This window comes from Lichenostomus cassidix, chromosome 9, assembly GCF_008360975.1.
Source record: "Lichenostomus cassidix isolate B80296 chromosome 9, HeHo_3.0, whole genome shotgun sequence".
NCBI classification, from domain to species: domain Eukaryota; kingdom Metazoa; phylum Chordata; class Aves; order Passeriformes; family Meliphagidae; genus Lichenostomus; species Lichenostomus cassidix.
The window spans coordinates 14,933,362-14,950,493 of NC_139490.1; the positions used below are offsets into that span (position 1 = coordinate 14,933,362).

A 17,132-nucleotide genomic window follows, 5' to 3' on the forward strand; every position below is an offset into this window, starting at 1 on the left:
GCATTTGCTACGAAGGTCTGTCAAAACAAAACTGTCAGAATGTCATGTAACTAATGACAGATCTGCTTTTGCATGTGCCTCTTATGCCATTTCACTTTCATCTTGCATGAATTTGGACTTGAGATTGTTCTACATAAAAAGATGATGACCAGTTATTTTTATATCCAGTACTCATCACGTTGCTTCCCCTCTTTCCCTGTGCTCTGTGGTGCCTGCGTGTGATAAGGACAAAGACAGGAGGAGATTTTTTTTTTTAGAGCACTGAATTAGGTGTGGAGTTTATCAGTTTTCCTCTTTCATTCATTTCATTTCCATGGAGAGAATATTTTACAATTCCATGGAGATGCTTTAATCCCTGAGAGCTTTGAAGGGTTATTTTACTTTAATGCATTCAATATTTAAAATAAGGTAGTAAGCCAGCAGTATTGACAGACATGTCAGGTTTAAATCAAAATGTCTCACATCTGTGATTTACTGAGTGATACGTGTTGCTGAATTTTGAAAGATTTCATTTGGAATACATTATTCAATGGAATAGATTATTGCATGGTAAATATGGTGGTGCTTTGATAACATTTTAGGGTTTCATGCAATGAACTACAAAATTTCTGTAAAAATGCTTAATGCTATCTAATTTTCCCTCACTTTAGGGGACTGCTATCTGCAGAGAAAACCAAAATTCCCAACAAGACTACTACCCTACCCTGGCATTAGGGCTGGCACTATCCATTGTTTTCCAATTGTTTTTTGAGAAGCTCTGATTTTGCATAAGCAATAAAGTCATCTTCTCTTTCCCCATAAGACAGTACCTCTCAAGAAGGACAGAAATTGTGGGCAGGGAAATATCAGACTTCAAAGTAACAGTTAAATGTACTCTTCATTCAAAAGCAGCTCAGCCTTGAGATTTCTGAGAATTCATTGTCTCTCTCTCTTTCATTTATGTGTTGTCTCTGACTTACATCCCTCTTCTTCAGACTCTAGTGTCAAGGGTGATTTATGAGTGCAATTTTCTGTGCAATATTATGTAGCAATAGTTGGCAAATCCCTTCCCTCAGCATGGGGATGTATTCTTCTTTGTTAGACACCAAAGAGGCACACAACCCTTGAATTTCCGTAAAAAGACAATTCTTTTTGAAAGGACAAATGAAATTCCCATCTCATAATAATTAATCTCATAATTACATATAGATATGTTACATGTACAAAAACTGCTCTGGCCACATGGCATTGGCATTTCATGTGATGGATCCATTGGGAGTCCCTCTGACTGTCTCAGGTCCAGCTGTGTAACCAATCTCTTGCACTTTGTTTGGAATAAGCTCCTGCATGGCGCTGAGCAAAGCCTGGGAATCCAGCTGCATTGCAGCGCTGGGGACTGCTTGTGATGAAATTTAAGCATGAGCTTAATGAAAGACTCTGGAGGTTTGTTAACTTTCTGTTATATATTTTTGCTTCTTCTGGGATTGAAGTAATTTTACATTTATAGAGCTCATTGAGTTGCAAGACTTGATAAAATCTTGTGTGAAATGTTGATGGCTCCAGCCTTATACCTTCAGTGAGGGCTCTACATTCACTCTGGTTCCCAGAAACTTAGAAAGGACTCAAGTCCACTAAATTACTGTACACAAGCGGGTAATTTGTGTGCTTTTCTGGATGATTTGCAAATCTCTATTTACAACCTTTATGGGTATTTGCCAGAAAATCAGTTCACATCCACCCAGCAACACATGGGTTAAAATTCTTCCTGATAATGAGCCCAGGTTAGGAACCAAGAAAGCAGCCTTTTTTAACTTACCTGTCTGCATTGTCTTAATTGGGACTGGGGTGAATTGGAGTATGGTTTCATCCTTGAACTCTGCTCTGTTTCCTGTCTCACACATTTTATAGTCTATGACACTGCAGAGCAGGGAATGTGTATCCCTCATCCTACACTGGTCTTGGTTCTCTGCACCTTTGTGTGCTCAGCCATACTCAGCCATTAGGGTTTCACTGGTACCATTTGTTGGCTGAGGGGACAGTGAGTGCATTCAAAAGACACAGTGCTGTTGCACACTCTGCTGTGAATATCTCAGCAGTGTAATTTTAAAATTAACTGCATTTAGCTCTTAAGGAATTTGTGTGCACAGTTGCGTCCAGGAGAATTGGGTTTGTTGCAGCAGCTCTCTACATTCCCATGCTCAAGTGGGGAAAGCAGAAACATTTCCTGGATTGCCACATAGCTGACCACACAGTGTCCCTAAGCCTATGAATAACTGCTGGGGACGTGTCACTGAAATAGGAAGTGTGGCCTCTAGTAACTTCCTATTTTCACAGATAAATTGAGTAGCTGGGATGGTGAAATCTAGATGACAGATTGCCAAATCTTCTTGCTATAGTGATGCTCTGCAAACAAAATATTTGATTTGAGACTGTTGAAAGTCTCTTTTCTTGGTAAATTTTCTTATTCTGAGGGAATATCCAGTGCATATGAAATTGCCCACCAGTATTATTCATCATCTATAATTCTTCATTTATTTTTTAAATTTCATTCTCTTCAGTGCTCACTCTAAAACCAGCTGATCTATATAGACATGATTCTTCTCTCGTTTATGTTGTTAAAATTCAGAAGTAATTTAAATTAAATTCACTGAATCACATCTGTGCAACTCAGATTCGTGTCATGATCAGGAGCTATGCAGATGCCATGGATTTAGCTTAGTGTAAAACTGGTTTTAAGGGTTATCAGGATCTCTGTACAGCTTTGTGGAGGTACATATTTCTTTTTGACACAGACAAATAAATATTAATAATCATTAGGGGTAATTAACAAAGACAATGCAGTCAAAGGTGCACAAGGTTGTCAGGGGTATTAAGAGGTCTTGTTTCAAGTTTTCCTGGACTAGGAGAGAGCAAATGTGTAAGCATCTGGCGCATGTCAACCCAAAGATTTTCTGGCCTTTATTTTCTGCTGCTTACAAGATTAATTGGTGCATTAAGAGCTGGACTTGAGCTTCTTTAGGTTTGTTAGTGCAAGATTTGCTGTTGGAGGCTGCCTGGGAAATATCCTGTTGCTGCAGGGAGGTGTCTGGCCAGCGGCTGTGTCAGTGGTGACGGAGCGAGAGCATTCCCTGGGGAAGTGACAGCTTATCCTCCTGTGCCATCTCCCTGTCCTTTCCTCTGCCCGACATGTCATCACTACCCCCTCACCCCTTTCTCTGTGCTTTGCCCTCCTCAGGCTCTGAGCCTCGCGTTTTCCCCCTGTGCATCCTCGCTGCCTCTCTGCCGTCTCCTCTCGGGGCATCCTGCCCTCGGGCCCTGTGCCCCGGGTCGCTCACCCTCCCTGGCCCCGCAGCTGGACATGGGACTGACAAAATTCGTGCCCGTGCCCGCCCTGCCTGTCCCCCATCCCCACGCCGGGTGCTGCTGTGTCTCTCCTGGGGGCTGTGAGCACATCCACCCCTCCTGCTCTCTCCAGCCGCTTTTCTCGCCGCCTGTGCGGCCCAGATTCGGTGTCCTGAATTCCCCGCAGGGCTGTGCTGCCCGCTGGCCGAGCCAAGGGGCACGGAGCCAAGGGGCCGATGTGCCCGGGCCGGCAGGCCCTCAGACCTGCAGCGCGGCTTTGCCAGCACCACTGCCAGCAGCCAACACTCGGCCCTTCTTCCCTCGGCCTGGGCAGGGAAAGCGGGCATGGTGCTGCTGACCCGAGGGGGTGGCATCTCCGAAAGATCAACTCTGTGTTTGCTGGGAGGCTCTCAACCTTCTTCCCTCGCTGACCCGGGCTCCTGAGGGGGTGATGGAGGGGCTGCCTGGCAGAGGTGATGGGAGCATTAAAAATAAAACTTGCTCACCCTTTCAGTGTCATATACTTTGTCCTTTACAGAAGTGATGTGCCCTTTTGAACGTATGCAAGACCTTTGCAGCAACCTTCCTTCTGCATTTTTTGACCTGCCACGGCTTTGGTGCTTTATTTTCACTGTTGCTGTGAGCAGGACCGGCACAGTGCCAACGTGAAGGAAGGAGATGTAAGACCAAATATCTGCCTTTCTAAAGATGAGACCTCCAGAGGTGAGAAGCAAGAAGGGATATCATACAAATATGGCCAAATAAGTCACTACCTATGCATTTCATGCCTTTATTTAGTCCAGCCACCTCCAAAATCTAACTTACTTTTGGAAGAGGAAGAGAAGTAGCAGTCCTGGTACTTTGGGAAGGTGGTGGAGTCATTACAGCTCAAGAGGGAATCAGAAATACACCCTTTTCTGGCACCAGCACAGGTAATTAAAGACACCTGGTCGCTATGGGAACCCCAGCAAGAGCTTCTCTTCCAACAAATTGGAAATCAGGACCTCATTATCCCTGGCAAACACAGCCTAGATGGGTGGGAGAATGAGAATATGGCATATCCAAACCTGAATTATCTCCCTTGACTGGGATACTTACTGCTGCCTCAATTTCACAAATCATTAACACCACATTGCTTCAGGTTATAGCATCTCCTGATGCCATTTTAAAATACCTGTGAAGGGGATGATGAGCCAGATGCATTGTGAGCAGAAGAGCCCTCAGCTGAACCACCTTTGGTGGAGCTGTACTCCCATGTCTGCACAATCATCTCAGTGCGTCTGCACAATCAGAATGAAAATGATTACTTAAATAACATTAGGGATCATGCAGTAAGCAGGGATGTAAATAAATTTCCCTTTCAAATTACCGAAACACAATAGTGAAAGGAAATCAAGGGCCTTTGAAGATAACGTGATCTGCATTTTGCCATTATTTTAATGACATATTCTTACTGTTGAATTGCTGCTGGTTTAACAGTGACCATGCCTGATGAGATCCCAGGTAAGGAATCAGAGCCAGCCCTTTAGATGCCACTTTTCCCAGGAAAAGGGGTGTGTCTGTCACTATGTGTGCATTGAAGTTGCTTCTCAATAGCCTCTGAACTCTGCAAATGACTGAGTCCCCTCAAAACTCAGGTTTCTGCTGTCAGTGTTTGCAAAGTGCCAGTGCTCTGATGCTGCCCCTGGCTACCCCTGCCTGCACCCCATGGCTGGCCCTGGTGCTGGAGCCCCAGCCTGACTGTGTCCTCCCCACAAAATGCCTTCACTGCAGCTCCCCCACACCAAGACTCCAAAGTATGCACCCTGCTGTGGGAACTGCAGATCTCTAACTTGAAGTTCTACATAAATGTGCATTTTTTTGTTACCTTGAATGTTAAAATGTAATAGTTGTCAAAGAAAACACTTTGGATTACTTGGATGGTGTATTTTGGGCTGCTTAGACACTAAACATTTTTTTCAGAAAGATATTGGGAAGCTCAGACTGTGTGTGGTGTCCATCTATGCAGGAAAGCTGCATTTGATTCAAATGATTTGACAAAGTGTTTAAGAGTAACAAGTATCTTTAGATTTTGGACATATGCTATTAATTACAGCACTTTACAGAACATTAAATTTGTTAATTAGGCAAACTTACTCTACAAAAGCAAATACAAGGTAAACGGAATTAAGGATTAAAAAAAAGATATGTGTTTAATGACTTCTGTATGCTTTGTAAACTTGTGTAATCAAAAAGAGGATCTTGGAAACAGGACTTGCGAAGTCTGCAAAATATTTGGGGAAGCATTTAAATAACTGAATGAGTCTTCTAGTCATGTTTCAGTGAAAAACTGAAATAGGGCTCCTAAAGCTAAATGGAGCTTTTGAAGTCAAATAATTCAATGGGATCAGCAACTGGATAAGTTTAGTTAATTAAAAAGGCAATGCTATAGTTAAAACCAAAGAAGTTTATTTTTGTTTTCAAATGCAGAGGAGCTACGTTGCTATAAAGAGCTTACATTAGGGGATGAGATGGTGCAAAAGGAAGACAAACTCAATAGCTAGAAGCCAATTAAAGAGACAAAATATCCTGGAGTCACTGGAAATGCTTCAGATTTACTATATGATTAGAAGTGAAATTGGTCTATTGCATCCAATACTCCCTTCTGAAATGCAAGATCTCCCCTAGCTCCAGTATTTCTGTCCTGTGAGCACTGAAATGAAGGAGATTGGGAGAAGTGGGACCAACCTGTGTAATGCATTGCAGTCTTTGGAAAAAATTGTCTTAACTCATTCTGAGAAGAGAAACTCTACAATTTGGCACAGTAAAAGGAAAATTAATAGAAAAAAAATCACTATCTTCTTACAGAAACATTCTGGAACACAGTACATCCTGGAAATAGGAATTCACACTATTTATTTAAGTGAAAGATCCCTGACTGTCTTGGAGCAGGACTTACTAATGCAGAACAGCTTAAATACCAAAAAGAAAGTCATGCTTGGATTAAAGTATTAGAAAGTCTAGGTAGAAATGACCTCATCTTAGTGAGATTGTGACATGAACTCACCCAAGTTTAATGAATCATTTCCTGAGCTGGGCTCTGGCTGGTGCCTGACCACCTCAGCAGCACCTGGCCTGGCTGAAAACTGAGTTTCCTGCAGAGGTGTCATGGGGCACATCCAAAAGGGCAAAACAGCTGGATTTCCTGAGACAGCCCTTGATGCTGAGCACACCTGGAGCTAAGCAAAAATGAGCAGAAGGGCTCAGTAGCTCTCTTGTGCCCACAGTGCCACTTGCTGCCTTGGTGAGGGGTAAGGCTTGGGGAGGATGCTGGTGAGGCTCAGGGGCTCACAGATTGCTTTCTAATCAACCAGTTGGATTTCAAAAATCTGCAACTGAGCTGCTCCTCCCAATGTGTGAGCATATTCCTACTTTCCTCTCACACAACTAAAGCCAGAAGCCTACAGCATTCATTTTCTCTTGTTTTCATATCCTTTTGGAAATTTTTCTCTTGTTTTCATATCCTTTTGGAAATTAAGTGATTAGTTTGTTCTCATAACATGCCACCCATTTCGTAGCAAATGCAGATTTCCCTCCCCAATTGTTTTAGTTTGTATAAAAGTCGTGTAAACTAAGAGGGAAGCAGCCTCCAGCCCCAGGGTTGGTCTCCTCCTGCTAATTGCAGATCCTGAACTTCCTTTGTGTGCCCTGCTGCTGACAGCCTGGGTTATGCCAGCTCCCAGCTGGTTCAGGAAATGGTGGCGGGTGGATTTACCCATGTGGGCAGGATCGATGAAACTGCTCCAGAGTTCACTTGAGTAAGAGTGAGGCTTTTAGAAAAGGCCCTCATGCAGGAGTGTAGGCACCAGTTGGAAGAAACAACAGTGTGACAGGGACATGGTGTTTGGAAAGAGCTTTGGTGGGCATCTCAGGCAAGAGCTGGTGCAGAATTAGTGCTTCCCTCCTGGAGAGAGGTGGGCAATGCATCAGTGAATGGAGCTGAAAGACTTGAATCGCTTTAATTAGGGCATCACTGCCCGGGGAGGTACTGGTGGAGCCTTTTCAGAAACAATCTAAAAGTTCATGTTCATTGAGGTCTCACTCTGATCACATCCAGCCTCACCTGGATCCTGCCATGTGTCTCAAGGTGGAGATCCTCGAGACAGATCCTGTGGCAGAGCTGCCCTGCCAAATGCCTGATGCCTGTTTTTTAAAGAAGATTCCCTTCAGTATTGCTTTTCTTTGCTATTTAAAACACTGACTCTGAAAGGATACCCTGTGTCCCTGGGGTCACACTCCCACAATGTATTGGAGCCTGGCTTGCAGGCTGCGGGATGTGTTGGTCAATGCTTGGGACAAGTGTGACACAGGCTCTTCTGGGTTTTTAACAAATCCTCCTGCAACCAAGCACGAGGCATTGCCCAGGCAGCCTCAGGTGAGCAGGGAGGGCCAGGGCCAGCTTTTGTGTCTGGAAGAAATGTCCCTTGGTGCAGCTTTGGAACCTGCAGAGACTTTGCTTTTCTGTGGCATTTCTGGGCTCCACAGGGAAGAGCAGTGCCTGCACACCTCTGCACAATGGGTGTGTCTGTCCTTGTGAGTGCCAGGGCACAGCTGGGATGCCTGACACTGGGAAACAGCAGAATGTGGCCTTGATGCTGGTTCTATGCTGGCCCCTCGGGGGACCACCCCGGGACTGCCCAGGCAAGGGGGATCCTGCCCCCATTTGGTGGCTCCATGTGCTCCATGACCCTGCACTGCCAGCCGCAGCGGCCTTACAGAGCCATGACACTTCCTACGTGCTTGGCCGCAGCTCGAACCACCTGCAGTACAGAAGGAAAAAGTTTCAGCCAGTGGGGAGGCCGGCACCGCTGCCCGAGAGCGCCATGCGGGGCGGGACACGCCGGGCTGTGCCGGCGCTTGGGACCAGGAGCTGTCCCGGTCCCCGCAGGTGTCCAGGTGGGATGTTTGCCGTACCCGGGGGGACGGATGCCGTGCCCGGGGGATGGATGCCGTACCCGGGCGGTGGATGCCGTGCCGGGCGGTGAGTGCCGTGCCGGTACCGGCGCTGCCGGGCGGTGGGTGCCGTGCCGGGAGATGGATGCCGTGCCGGTACCGGCGCTGCCGGGCGGCGGGTGCCGTGCCGGTACCGGCGCTGCCGGGCGGTGGGTGCCGTGCCGGGAGATGGATGCCGTGCCGGTACCGGCGCTGCCGGGCGGGTCCGCGCGTGGCCCCCACGCGTGGGCGGGACGGGGCGGGGCGGGGCGGGGCGCGCGCCCGCAGAGAGCCGCGCGCGGCCCCGCTCGGCAGCGCCTCCCGCCGCCGCGGCACCATGTGGCAGCCGGCCACGGAGCGGCTGCAGGTAGGGGGGGCCGGCCGGGGTGCGAGCCTCGGGGGGCTCCGGGGTGGCAGCGGGACCGGCGGAGCATCACCCCCGTACCGGGAGTTTGCGGCAACTTGTCCCCCCGCCGGCGCGGAGGGTGGGCGCGCGGGGACGCGGGACGCGCACGGTGCATCCCGGGTGTCACCGCCCGCGGCTCCGGAGCTCCCGGCGGGTTCGCTGCCGGCGGCGGGGCTCGGCGGGGCTGGGCGGGAGACGCGCTGCTCAGGGGCTACTCCGCCGCCCCCTGGCTGAGGGAAGCCCCCGGCCCGGCCCCGCCTGACCCGCGGAGCGGCGCGGCGCGGGGGATGAGCGATCCCCCTTGGCCGCCCCCTTGGCCGGCGGTCGGGCTGTGCCGGGGTCACCGGGGTGCCCCTTGCCGCACCCTCCGGCGGCGGTGGGCTGTGCGGTGTCGGCTCTGCCGTTGTTCGCGTGGCTTGTGTGCGTGTTGCACGGTCCGGCGGAATGCGAGACACGCAAAGAGCGAGATGAAATAAAACTCACTTTGTAGTTCTGCTGCGTCGGTTTCATGTAGTTTTCCAGAGCGAGTGCCTAGTGAGAGAGAATTGGGCATTTAAAGAAGAATCAATGGGCACAGGAGATGACAAGAAAAGGTTATTACTACTTTTGCAATTCAGTTTGAGTATTTGCTTTGATATCATCAAGCAGAAAATTCGGCGGTTTGATTGGAGTTGATAGTAGAGCCAAGCTGAGAGATCCATGAGCTTTAATCTGCACCAGCCAGTAATGAGAATAATTCCTGGTCTGAAAAAGCTGTGCTTTTCTCTACAATAAGAAGCTTGATTTTTAGCGAGTAGGAATGATGTACCACATACATAGTTGATGGATTCCGGGGTAAAACTATGTGAGCATATCATTAGTTATTTATTTCCCTGTGTTAGTCAGAACCCTCTCTGCTAAACACAAGTGGCAGGATGCCCTGTGTGAAGGAGTTAATGGTCTTGGGTGCACTGTGGAGGCAGAGGTGTTCCCTGGGGAGATGCTGCTGCAGGGGACAGACCTCAGGTGAGGCTGCACCCAGAGATTGGTGACAAGGGAGAAGGTGAAGGAAGGGAAGGAGAAAGAGAAAGCCAAAGTTAGTAGTGTCGTGCTGGTCTGGATTGTACAGAATGGCTTTGTGTCCTCTTTGTGGAATCAGGGAGGTGTTAAAATAACCAGGTACTATTGCGACAAATACCTGATACTGCCTACAAGAGCATGCAAGGCTAAAGAGAACAAAATGCTTGTGTTTTGCAGAATAAGCTTGTGAGTGTAACCTTGTTTAGCGTTGTTCAGCTGTGTCCTGAGCATGTCAGGGGTCTCGTCTTAGGGAGCGGGTGGGAATGGCTGTGTGCTGTGGGGAACCAGGGCTGCCTGCAGGGGCCTCTCACTTACCTGTTGCAGCAGAACCCGAGCCTGTTCTTAAAGGGGAGTCACAAGCCCCAAAGTTCTCAGCAGTGGCCATTGACTTTGTGCAAACCTGCTGTTGGTTGCCTCTGGCTGGAGGCTCCAGGCATCCCGAGCTGATCAAAATGCTGAGTGCCTGTAAATGCACTTTTTGCCAACACGAGTTTTTGGGGAAGTACAGAAATTGCTGTAGGTGCTCTAAAAAAGAAAGAAATCGGGGGAATAAAAAATTGCAGAATTAAATGATGCTTTGGACTTGTGCCAGCTCCTGAAACAGGGAGAAAGCCTTGGAAAAGTGACAAGAAGCCCATAATAATTCTGTGTTCACACAAGGGGTTGAATAACAATATAGTGAATTGTGGACAAAAGGAATGCAGTGAGGGCAAGGATGCTGGGGTAGCTAGGATGAGATCCTGTAACTCAAAGATCAATCCTAATCCATATATATATGAGCTAGAGTTACATGGGCAATAGACTATCTAATATCCTCAATCCCTCTGTAATTTTTTCTCCAAGAAACCCTTGAAGCCTGGTCCTTTCAAGTAGTCTGATCTCCCCTTGACATGTTGTGAATCACCAGCCAGGCCAGAATTGCTGGCAGCACTGCCTGGCCCCCTGAGGAGAGCTTGTGCAAGGTATAAATGCATCTTTTTTCCCTTCTTCCACCCCTGAACATCTTAATTTAGTTTCAGGTGTCCCACGTTGCTCTCTTTGTCCCAGGTTCCCTCTCTCCTGGCACGTAGCTGCTGTGAAACAAATGTTGGTGCAGTCGGGGTGTTGAAGGGGGCTGTCTGCTTTCCCTGGCAGCACAAGCTCTCACCCTGGCTGACAAACAAGTGTTGTGAGGGTGCTGGGCATGGGATTTTGGTTGTAGCAGGGTGGTATGTGGTCACTGGGTAGAGTAGATGGCGTCTTATGGTCTCTATTAATGTATTCTGGGATTACAGGCTGTGCCAGATCACTACAGTGGCGTATTTGAGGGATGTATAATGGCAGATGCAGCCCTGTTTTTCACATCAGGCTGATGTATGGGTGCAGAAAGTGTGGAGCTGGCCCAGCTTTCTTGATGTTCTAGTGTGTGCATGGTATGTGGCTTTATTTTGACCCAGATGTATCTTGTGTCAGTACCCAGCTGTGGTGAAGTGCAGGTCTGTTGTTAGTCCACGGTGTAGCTCTGTACTGAGTAAAATGGCAAAGAAAATATTTTCATCTCTCAGAATATTTCTTTTGGCCTGGTTCAGTAAGGGAAAGTATGAGCTGCCTTTGGAAGTGGATGCCTGTTGGTATGGGTCAGTCCTGCCCTCAGTGCTAAGGCAAGCTGTGTATGTTTAACTCAAATGGCAGCAAACATTGCGGTGTGAAGGCTCCTGTCATGTTCTGACAAAGTGTGCCATGGTCCTCTATTGCTCACAGATCTCCTTTCCCAGTCCCACACAATGCATGACAAGACTGCACATTCCTGGTCTGTTGCCATTCACGCAAAATCTGCTTCTGTTCCAAATGTGCTCAGTCCTGTCAAGTTTCATAGTTTGTGCTGGAGTTTTTGGCATTACTGGATGGGTACCATTCCAGTAGTGAGGTCAGCAGCAAAGCTCACGCGTACGCAATAGGAATAGGAATGAAGTGTCATCAGCAGCTGGGTTACAGAGCACAGTGAGCTGGGGCATGAGCTGGACTTGTCCCCATTGCTGAAAGTTGTGGCCACTTGCTGCTGAAAGCTTCATCTGCTGCTAAAATGGGCTCCCCTTCCCAGAGCTTTGGTTTCTGGCTTTGCTGGAATAAGATGTGATCGCTTGTTTTTTTGGTCTGGGTTTGGTGGTTGTTGTTGTTTTTGGGTTTTTTTTCTTAAGTCAGCCTCTTCTCTGCTTCCCTCTGATGGGAGCTTTTCCTGTTATCCTGCTGCTTAATGAAGAAGCCTCTCTGTTTCTGGAAGATATGTTGAATTGAATTAAATGGATTAGAAGAATAAGCGAGAAAAATGTAAATATTAAGGTTTCTTCTTGAAAATATAATACAGTGGAGCCTGCTTTTTCTTTTGTTGTTCCTTTCCCTTCACCTTTTGTGATTTTTTTCACCTATAGCAACGTTGAAGTTTAATCTGTTTTCTCCAAAGTTAGTGGGACAGGCAGTTACATGTGAAATCATACTGCTGGAATGTTACAGGAATATACCACAGGGATCAGCGAGTCTCTGGTATGGCAAAGAAGATAATGATTTTGCAGGTAATACAGGATTAGCATTATTCACACTTAATGTAAAAGAGATGATCTGGGACTCTGTTTGGGAGACTTTTCCTTCTAATTTCTGTGGCGGCATTTCTGGCTTCTGTTCCGTTAAATGCAGGTGAGCATATGGAACATGTGTGTACCTCGTCGTCTTCTCTGGAGCAGCAACCAAGGTTGTTTTAGGTATTTAAAGGTCGTTCTCCCTGCTGGGAATGAGGAGACTCCAGCCCAGGGTGCACTGTACCTGCCTGGTATGGTTTTCATTGCAGTGTTTGCAGCAGACCTTATCAATGGTTATAAGCAGTGTGCACTCATTTGTGGTTTGATGTTTGTGGCAGTGGCTCTTGTTGAAATGAGGCCAAACACATTTTGACATGTTTCTTTAAAACTATTTCCAAATGTATTCTCTGTGCCTGGTTCAGCAACCCTTGGCAGCACAGCTGGGATTTGGAGCTGATGGTCTCAGTGATGCTCCCGTGAGGACTCTGAAGTGGTGTTTGCAAACAAGCAAGGTGTTCTCACAGTTTTGTGTGCCTGCCTGAGAGTGGCTGCTATTTGCTTTGTAACCTAAATTTTCCTGGAACCTTGATGCCAGACGTTGTTTCTGGATAATAAATCCCAGTGGGTGCATAGTTTTCGGGGTCATGCTGTTTATAAGCCCTGTTTATAAGTTTCCCTGCTTCTCTTGACACATGTGCGTAATAGAGATCACTGTGTTCAAATAGCTTTTCCCCTGGAGCAGAGGTGCAGCAGTGCTGGTGCTGCCCAGCCTCCTCTTGTGTTGCCAGGCGTTCCTGAGCTGAACCATGCTCATGGGCCCTGTTTTTGGAGGTCTCACTCTGCTTCTGTGGGTGGTGGAAGTGGGGGGCTCACATGAGTGGGGTCAGGCAGAGGGGAACAGCAAGCAGGGATGCCGAGTCATGGAGCTTTGGGCTGGACACTGCTTGGCTTCATGTGGGTGTGCAAATAGCCAAGTGTTCACTGTAGCACTTCAGTGATGCTCTGCTCATCTGGAAATTCAATGTTCTTATTGAAACCCACAGTTTGGGGCTATTTTTGGGCAAGGATTTAATAATGGATGGCTGTAGCGTGTTCTCATATTGTTAGAATTTATTTCTTTCATAGAGTTCCACGTCTCTCCTAATGTGCTGTGAAATACTGTGCAGGAGAGCTGCGGGTGGGCAAGATGAGATGAAGTGGGTGATGAAGGGCAGGAAGCTCCAAGTCTTTTACTGGGGCAAGTTTGATTTCCTGAACCCCAAGGCTTAATTCTGCCATAATGTAACTTGTTCAGCTCCTCTGAAGTCCATGAGAAATAAGATTGTGTCAGGTTGCTTTACCAGTCTTTGAATTGCTGATGTTATGTACCTCCACATTATTAAGATATAGCAGTTTTAATGGAAGTGAAAAAAGTGAAAGCAGCAGTATTAGGGTGTTGCTGCTCATCTTCACGCTGGCCTGTAAGCACTGTTTTCAAAGGCTTCATAAACGTATTGCTTGTTTTACAGGAATTTGTTGTTGTACCCTGTAACTTTTCACCTTCAATCTACTTTTATACTTTTCAATTTTGTGATTATAGAATCTGTTGCTAAATTCATGTATATGACATGCATCCACTACCACTGGTATACACATCAAATGCCTTTCCCATATCAGGAGCATTGAAAAGATCTTTCACTAAAGAAAAGTCAGCTCTGGGTAGACTTACATGAGTGATGGCTTCAAGGTGATCACAGCCACTGTGGTTTGTGACAAATGTTTGCATGTGCTCAGATGTAATGTGGTTTTAGGTGCTATTGGTGCTTTCAAAATGATCTTCTTATCCTTTTCAGTGTTCAGATGCATGTGTGTGTTAAAAAATGCAGTGTACAGTCAGTTGAAACAATAGTTATCCAATTTTTAAAAGCATATGGAAAACCTTTCTAAACCAAACACAAATGAGTTGTAAGCACACAAACAGCTGTCTAGGCAGAAACTGCTGCAAGACATGTATAGCAGGACTGATACTAGCACTGAACTCTGTTTTCATTAAATATTATGTCAGAAGGAAAAAGTGAAAAGTATTTGAAATATAAGCCTGAGTCATGTGGCTGCAAACATCTGAAGTCTTACAGCCCGGTGTTTTGGCACTATATAGCTTCAGGATATCTTTCAAGGCATCAGAGTTTTTGCACTAGTTTGCTGCTATGACTTTACAGCAGTCAGGAATCTTTAAAACAAAGCCCTGTGATTCCAGCAGGCTCATCTGGCACCACTTAGCTCAGTCAGTTCCTTTTTTTCTACATTATTTATTCTTCGTAGAAAATGAATGGCTCTGGAAAAATGTTAATTTTGAGAAGCTTTCTATGACCAAAAGAAAATCAAAATCAGTGAGTGCCTTATGAAAAGCCCCCCTGGGAAATGATCTTCAGGGTTCATTTATAGTGTACTACTAGTTTCTGTTTATGAAACTGCCAGCCTGTTTGATGACCAGGGAAAAAAAAATAAAAGAGTGATTTCCGTCAAGAAAGGCAAACTAAAGCATTCAGTCTAAGTAGCTCAGAACTCTAAGTGCCTGTTTCAGATCTTCTGTGTCCCTGGTGTCATCCAGCAGGACAGTCAGCAGTGGTGTGCCCAGATGTTACCATTTCCTTCCAAGTGTGGCTGTGTTCTCAGCAGACACACCTTGGGTTGGTGCTGAGGTGTTGGGCTAAGGGTCCTCACCCTTCCAGCACTACTGTGCTTTTGATGTGGCTCTGTGAGGGAAGATGAGAGTCTGGCCCAGAGACACATAAATGTGTAGCTGAAAAGTCCCTTTAAACAATCTTTCATACTTACAATTTTTTTCCCATGTAGTGCTTTCATGTATAGTAATTGAAGTTATTTGCACTTCAAATAATAACTGGAAAGTTACAGATGACAGTGTTAAGTCTTCTGAGATGTTTCTGAATAAGTGCATCAGAGCTCTTTCAGCAAAAACATTAAATGTGGGTGATTGTACAAGTGTCCTGAGAAGACCTAATATAACATTTCATGATTTGTTTTTCTTGCTGAAATACTGAAAATATGGAGTGGCAAATATAAATATTTTCATAGAATCTGAAGGAAAAGTAAAAAGTTGTGTATTCCCAGTATTTAATATTCTTTTAATGACGTTGCTTCAGCAAAATTATACACAGCCTCAGAATGATTAAGTTGGTGTCGTTGCACTGACACCTTCACCATTTAGGTGATGACTTCTGGAGTGTTGGTCTTTGAAAAACCTCCATACATGGTTGGTATTGGGACCATTTAAATAAATATTCCTCTCACAGCTTAATGGCTGGTTTTGCTTCCAGGCAATGTGAGCAGGTACCTTTCTAACCTGAGTTGCTGCTGGTGAGTTTTAGTGATGGAGTTTTGCTGCCAGCACAGTGCTGCTGGGTTTGGGATAGCACTGGGGCAGTCAGAGTCCTTGCACCATCGTCCTTTGTGGCCTTGGGTCTGTGTTATGCCAGACAATTTCAAATGTCTCCTCACGTGAAACCATTTTCTCCAGATGCATTTGATGGGAACTGCCAAGAACACTGAGAACAGATAGAAATGTAATTAAGTGTCCTGAAGCTCAGATTTGTGTCCACCTCTTTCTTCCTGTGCCAAGCTCCGTCTGGGTTTGAGAGATGGTTATTCCATACGTCCCATGTGAAGCTTTCAGAATGACCCCAGAGTAATTTTACAAGTATTCAGCTGGCTGTATTCAGCTCTGTTTAGGGCCAGTCTTTTTCAGAGAGTGTTTTACCTGGTGGATTGTGCTCTTCTGAAAACTCACCCACCCACTGAGTGTCTGGAGAGGAGAACTGATGTTCAGTCTGGTCCCACTGGTGAAGTAGCTGCTCTGGAGATCTTGCAGTGGCATCTGATCCAAGCTTCACTGGGGTCAGTACCAACCTTGAGCCTGGTGACTGTAGGGCAAGGCAGAAAACCCCAGAGGGTTTGTATAGTTTCATTTAAAATGAACAACTCTCCCTGCTATGCAGCTTCCTGAGAAAGTCTGCTGGCTGGAAGGCAGGATAAGAGGAGTTTGGGGTCTGAGGAGGAGCAAGGGCATGGGACCTCCATGGCAATGGTGGTAACATCAAATACATCATCTGAGCCTGCAAGTTTCTACTCAACTCCCTGAGCCTGGGTGTTGAGGGACAGGAGGGAGGCTTGGATGCAACATTCCTTCTCTGAATAGCTACAGGGAGAGGCTCTCCAGGGTGAGTCTCAACTGCTCTGTGGCTTTCCTGTAGCTGGGGACCAGCTTTCCTGCTGTCAGGATTAATCTGTGCTTTCTGAGCTGATCATGGTGACATTGACCTGAAAATTGTAGTTTCTTGGGGAGAGCAATCACCTTCCCTCTTTCCCTGTCATTCTGGTTAAAAAAACCAGGCAACCCAAATTTCTGTTATTATTCATCAAAACTGTCCCATCCAAATTAGCATGCTGAACTTGGTTTCTAGTGTCATACTAAGGAATTTTGTCTTTGATTTTCTAGTATTCCCTTCTGCTGGGGAGAGGAACACTATGAGTTGTGTTATGGTGTGCTGATTGTTCTGGCTTTGGCTCTGAGCTGGAGAGCGTAAAGACAAGCAGCAAAATTGTTAAAAGAAATCAGACTTCAAAAACAGGGTTTTAATCCTTTTTCCCCTCATTTGAGGCTATTTATTTAACAGAAACTTTTGCCCAATTTTAGCTTTTCCATATGGAATTTATTATATTTTTTCTAGTTTTTGACCAGAAAAGTACCTTTTGGAATTTAAGCAAACACCAACTGGCAGCTCCCTGAGCTGCTTGGTTGTCAGGGCATAGTGTGCACCTCTGTC

The 17,132-nt window shown here is 46.2% G+C and overlaps 1 protein-coding gene across 1 annotated transcript in view; it reads left to right on the forward strand.

Moving 5' to 3' along the window:
- The first annotated feature begins 8,558 nt into the window (after positions 1-8,558).
- Positions 8,559-17,132, forward strand: part of PID1 (phosphotyrosine interaction domain containing 1) — an 85,338-nt gene continuing 76,764 nt past the window's right edge. The window contains exon 1 of the mRNA XM_085069564.1: positions 8,559-8,659. Coding sequence (XP_084925690.1) covers positions 8,630-8,659 — 30 coding nt within the window. The 5' untranslated portion in view covers positions 8,559-8,629. The remainder of the gene's footprint in view (positions 8,660-17,132) is intronic.